Source organism: Poecilia mexicana, unplaced genomic scaffold (genome assembly GCF_051168715.1).
Source record: "Poecilia mexicana isolate PSO_F unplaced genomic scaffold, ASM5116871v1 scaffold_22, whole genome shotgun sequence".
Classification (NCBI taxonomy): Eukaryota; Metazoa; Chordata; class Actinopteri; order Cyprinodontiformes; family Poeciliidae; genus Poecilia; species Poecilia mexicana.
In genome coordinates, this window is record NW_028263391.1 from 21,233,501 (window position 1) to 21,239,704 (window position 6,204).

At 41.7% G+C, this 6,204-nt stretch overlaps 1 protein-coding gene across 1 annotated transcript; it reads left to right on the forward strand.

Annotated features, from left to right (window-relative positions):
* Positions 1–2,926: 2,926 nt before the first annotated feature.
* Positions 2,927–5,803, forward strand: six6a (SIX homeobox 6a). Its single transcript, XM_015013143.2, has 2 exons — positions 2,927–4,099; positions 5,022–5,803. The coding sequence occupies exons 1-2, from the start codon at positions 3,528–3,530 to the stop codon at positions 5,185–5,187; spliced, it is 738 nt and encodes a 245-aa protein (XP_014868629.1). The 5' UTR covers positions 2,927–3,527; the 3' UTR covers positions 5,188–5,803.
* Positions 5,804–6,204: the final 401 nt, after the last annotated feature.

A 6,204-nucleotide genomic window follows, 5' to 3' on the forward strand; every position in this document is an offset into this window, starting at 1 on the left:
AAACTATCTGAGTGTTTCCTGCACAGATTATGCTTCAGATTTGCTGCGCAGCAGAAATGTGCTGCAGTTCTTCATGCACTCAGCTCCACAAAGGCTCCAACATCATCTCCTGGATTAATCACTGAATCCCGTTTTGTACCTTCTGAGGTGAAGAATGCGGACACATTATAGATCAAATCATTTACACGTGCAGAAACTCAATGCAGAAAATGCTGACTAGAAATATTTTCACACCATTTTTGGCGCCCCCTCTAACTCAGCGCCCCTTTGTCGCATATATAGTGCGCACACACTTTTTGCTGCTACTTCCAATACGTCTCTGTTTTCATCTGGATCTTTTTTTTTCTTTCTGTTTATCTTTGAATGATGTTTTGTATTTATTCCCATCTTATCAATTTTTTACTTTGATTTATTCATTTTTTAAGTTTTCTATGGTTTTTGCTTGGATCGTCTGCCCCACTGCTTCCATTTCTTTCCTTTTACGATCTGCATATTATGTTTGGACCAGCATTTTTCTCCACACTCTTAATTTGAACGAGTTTTAAAATCCTTTGTTTCAGCTGATAATTGTCTTGTTAAAAACTCCGCTTAGTTCTTCAGCAGAATTGGATTTGTGTAAGAAATGACAACTACAGACTGATTCCACATTTTTATTCTAGTTTTGTCGTTTGTTTATTGATAATTGTTTGGTAAACATCTGCGTTAGAGCATTGACGTTGTTCTCTAACGCGCCAAGATTTCACTTAAAGCAGCTCTAATTTTCTCTATTTGTTCTTATGTGAAGGCTAGCGGTTCTTCTTAAACTTTACAGACGATTTTAATGCAAAAACAGATTAAAACAACAATTTTAAACGCTTAAAAAGTTTTACAGTATCTCTAAATTTCTGTTTTTGAAACAATATGCTTTCGCCTTAGCCGCTTATTTCACTTTCAGTCAAGTTTTATATTTGATCTTTCTGCAAATCATGAAAGTTGCTGCTGCTGCGTAGAAGTGAAATAACTTCTATCACAGATTTGATTGATTTTTCTGGTGTTTCTTTCTATAATCAGCAGTTCAATGCGCCAAAAAGAGAAAAAAGATATAATAAAAACCAACGCAAGAAACAAGTCGTGCTGTTGTTTGAAGGCTGCAGCAATGGCTCTATGATTCATGGAGTAAACGGCCAAGAAAGGGAAAAAAATAGTCGTCTTTGAATGAGATGCACTGTGTTGTTGCAGTGAATGTGCGGAGATATTGGTGTCAGGAGGCCTATCTCCTGCTGACACAGTGACACAGGCCTGGACGCACACACACAGCCAGCCTTGCATCACTTGAGCCGCAAATTAATCTTTACAGAAATAGAAGGTTGCATGAAACATAGTAAATGCAAGCGAAAGGTTAATGTGGGCAGTAAATGAATAAAAACGGCGGATTTGCAAGGTTTTCAGCGCGTAAATTTAGATGAACGCTGGATTATACAAGCAGAAAATCACTTTGAGGTGAAAATAAGAGTACACAGATCATCTTTTGTTCTTTTAAAAATGTTTTAAATTGGTCCTGTATATAAAGCTTTGTGTACCACTGTTATTTGCGACCCTGCGTTTAAGAGAGCCAAGCTTATATTTAATAGAAGCTTCTTCTATAGCATTGCAGTCCTGGTGAATTCAGATTGGGACCGGATGCCTGCAGACATTAAAGATTTACTGACAGCTAAATATTTCAGGACGGCACCTTGTCAGTCGCCCTCACAATTTATCCCCCCTTCGTCTGATGGAGGATGCCATCCTTTATTTACACCCGGCTGATTAAATGTGGGCGGAAACAACTGAAAAGTTAATTTTCTTAATTATAAGCTCTTTCTTATCACAGTGAAGTGTGGGCGCTCATTTTATTTTGTTGTTATTTTGGGGGATTTTAATGTTTGGTGTTGAATGAACCGGTATGAGCAGCATTTATTGCATTTCGTAACTGAATCATGAAAAAATAAATAAATAAGAAAATCCCGAAAGGGTGAAATTAGAGGGAGTGTGCGGTGAGTGCGCGCACGCGTCCACTCTCTCTCTCTCTCTCTCTCTCTCTCTCTCTCTCTCTCTCCAGAGAGAGAGAGAGAGAGAGAGAGAGAGAGAGAGAGAGTTAGTGAGTGGAGGGGGGTATCTGTGAAAATAATATCAGGCTTTTCCGTCAGAATGAACTTTACTACTGTATCCAGCCATGAAATAATCTGACCCGACACTTCAAACCATCTGCGCTATCTATCCGCCCTCTTATTTACTAAATCAGCCTGCGCACAAAACGGAGTGTGTCTGATAGCCCACTAAAAAACCCGAGGAGCCTGCCGGGGCCGTCATAATCCCACACACACACGGACACACACATATTCCTCCTCTGTTGTGTTTTTTGCGCATCACAAACTGAACGCTGTCGACACTGATGGAGGAAAATAAAGAAAACATTAATTACATACAGGAAGTCTGTTTTCTTATTTATTTAACATCATAAAAAATGTAGCTCGAAATGTAAATATTGGAGAGATGAAGATTTAAAAAACCAAAAATAAAATATAAAATTAATGGGATTATTGTGAAATAGGGAATCTAACCGATGCGTAAAGAATACAAATTAAACACCGAGCGTAATGATGCGTAAGGCTGCGTTATAAATCCCAGTGATCACCCTTATCGCCACAGGCTCTGGCTAAATATGATATTGTCTGTTTCATTCTGACATTATCTTTTTTTTTATCTTGGGGGCAGCAGGGCCGTTTGTTTTCTGCGCAGTTGTGTCATTTCGCTGCGTAAAGCCGCCTTAACGCGCTCTAACGTTAAACCGGCTGTGCGTCTGTCCGCATATCCGCTGCGCACACTTTGTGCGACATAAAGAAGGCGCATACAGGGAAGGAAGGACAGAAGGGAAGAAGGAAGGAAGGAAGCGTCGAAACGTTTCAGGACGCGCACCGAAATAAAAAAAGGGTCAAAATGTTGATATTGTGTTTGAAAAGGGAGGCGCTGAGCTCTCCTTTCCGCCCGATTGGCCGGACTTGACAGTGATTGACGTGCATCCATGGCAACCGCGCAGCCAATCTGCCAAGTCCAATAGGAAATCATCTGAGGGGGCTTGACTAGCTTTTTCTCTCCCCCCTCCTCACCCCTCCCTTAAAAATACATCTCAGCTCCGGCTTTAATTCTTCCCTGCATTCAGTCCCAGGCTACCTTGAAAAATACACCGCCGCTCGGGCTTTAAAGGCTCCAGCATCTTCGGCCAAGTTCACCGCGGCGGAGTGAGGATGCGGTAGCCGAGGCCCCGCACAGCATCGTCCCTCCTCAGCGGCGCTTCCCTCGGCTGCTCAGACGGGTTGGTCCGCTAACTTTGGGATTTGCCTTGGTTTTTTTTTCTTCTTCTTCTTCTTTCTTTTTTTTTTGTGCCTTGGATTGCCTCGGCACACGGAGAGAAGACGCGGAGGAAAGAGAGAGAGAGGAAAAGAGAGCGAGAGGGAGAGAGAGAGAGCGAGAGAGAGGAGGGGGAGAGTGGAAACCCAGGAGAAGCCTCCATGTTTCAGCTGCCCATCCTGAATTTCAGCCCCCAGCAGGTCGCCGGGGTCTGCGAGACTCTGGAGGAGAGCGGCGACGTCGAGCGCCTCGGCCGCTTCCTCTGGTCGCTGCCCGTCGCGCCGGCGGCCTGCGAGGTCCTCAACAAGAACGAGTCGGTGCTAAGGGCCCGGGCCGTGGTCGCCTTCCACACCGGCAATTTCCGCGAACTCTACCACATCCTGGAGAACCACAAGTTCACCAAAGAGTCGCACACGAAGCTGCAGGCGCTGTGGCTGGAAGCGCACTACCAGGAGGCTGAGAAGCTGCGGGGCCGCCCGCTGGGGCCCGTGGACAAATACCGGGTCCGGAAGAAGTTCCCGCTGCCCAGAACCATCTGGGACGGAGAGCAGAAGACCCACTGCTTCAAGGAGAGAACCCGGCACTTGTTGAGAGAGTGGTACCTGCAGGATCCGTACCCGAACCCCAGTAAAAAGAGGGAGCTAGCACAGGCTACTGGACTCACACCCACACAGGTGGGAAACTGGTTTAAGAACCGGAGACAAAGAGACAGAGCGGCGGCTGCGAAGAACAGGTGAGCTGGAGCATCACTGACCCGGTTAAGATAAAAAAAAAAATTAAAGATTGAAGCATCTGGAGGCAAATTTACCAGCTAGCAAAAAAGGCCGAACCGCTCAACATGAACCCACTTCAGCATTCAGCTCAGTGTGTTTATAGTTTACTAAAAGGCTGATTGGTGAGTAGAAATATTCACCAATTTACTGGGATGTTTCATTTATTATGAATGCAAAAATACCAATATGACTGAAGCTGCACTGATTTATTTTTATTTTTATTTAATTTCTGCTTAGTAAGTCAGTGTCTGAAACAATAATAACAGAATTGTTTTAGATTTATTTTTTAAATAAAATTTTGTTTTTATCCTAATTTTGCCAAAAACTAAATATATAAAAAACATTTATTTAAATAAGGGCATATATATGATAGAACAATCTACAATTATTGTAAATCCTGATTCATAACATCATAATATTAGTATATATATATATATATATATATATATATATATATATATATAATAAGAATTGTTGTGATAATCATCCTGAAATAAATTGCAGCTAATTTAATGTTAAAATAGGTGTAATTTAAAAATATGTAATAATAATAATAATAATAATAATAATAATAATAATAATAATAATTTAGAATATTTTCTTAAATATTCTAAAATATTTTTATTTTAATTTTCAGTGGAGACACAGATTAATAATGATTAATAATCCTTTTTTTTGCGATAGTCATGCTAAAATATCCCAGTTATAGTTGATTTACTTATCAAAATAGCTAAAAATAACGGAAGAAAAATAAACAGATCTCATGAAATCAGTTTTTAAATATTCTAAAATATTTTTATCTTAATTTTCCATGGATAATCGGATGGACTTCCATCATGGCGGCCAGTTTTACGCCTCTCCGTCTCTCTTTCTGCTTGCCAGGCTACAGCAGCAGGTTCTTTCCGGCGGCTCGGTTCGCTCCTTGGCGGATGAGGACGGCACGGTGGACCGCTTAGGGAACTCCTCCAGCCCGGAGGCCAGCCTGTCCAGCAAGGCGGCCGCCTCGGCCATCTCCATCACCTCCAGCGACAGTGAATGTGACATCTGAGCAGCGCGAACTGACCGATTAAAGGGGGAAAAGACAATCTAATAAAACAAGTAACAGTGCCTGCGTCGAGTTAAAACACACAGACACACAAACACACACACAAACACACACAAATACACTGACATTTGACGGCTGCCAAAACATGAGGGGACCCGCCATTCGTGGGTGCCATTTCAGGCCTATACTTTTGTTTGCGTGGAAACTGAAACCGGACATTTCACGGACTAATAGCTCTTGAAGATGAAATTTTTAAAAAAGGGACAGAAATATATTAAAAAAGAAAGAAAGAAGGAATGAAAGGAGGGATGAGTGTCCATCCAAACTGGCCTGACCTGCTGTTCTCTGTGGGTATTTCATGTTGAAAAGAAGAACTGTGATATTTTTACTTTAAAGTTTTATAAATAATGTTTATTTGCTTATTTAAAACGATCTGCTCTATTGTCTCTTCGAGTTTCATATTCATTTGCTTGGTGTTTTTAATACATACCTTGTACACAGGTGAACCTGTTGAGCATGCGCGCTTTAGTGACATTGTGTTTCAGTAAAAAAAAGCAAAAAAAAAAAAGCAAAATAAAAAGGTAAAGATAACTTAATAAAATAACTGTTGACCAAGAAAGATGTAAGTTTAGCCTCTTTTTTGAGCAGAATTAGTTGACTTTCGATTTTAAATTAGGAATACTTTGGGCTGTTTTGGTTTGGGAGATTTTTTTTTTTTTTTTTTTTTTGAGGGATGAGGGGGATTTTAACGCCACGGTGCTGCGTTCACTGACACGTTTCAGAGCGAGGTCTAATTGGCCAACATGCTCTGCGTCCCGTAATGCAGGGTGACAGGGAGAGGTCACCGAGAGGCCGGCTCACTAACCCGGATGATCCGCGGGAGAGATCACAGAGATCAAACAACGCAGCAGATTGCAAAACCTGGCCCGCTGCTCTGCGCATGCACGAAAACAACAAAAATGCGCCTCCTTAAAACGTGCAAGTGTCCATTTTCCCAAGACGTCAGCGTAATCAGACCGC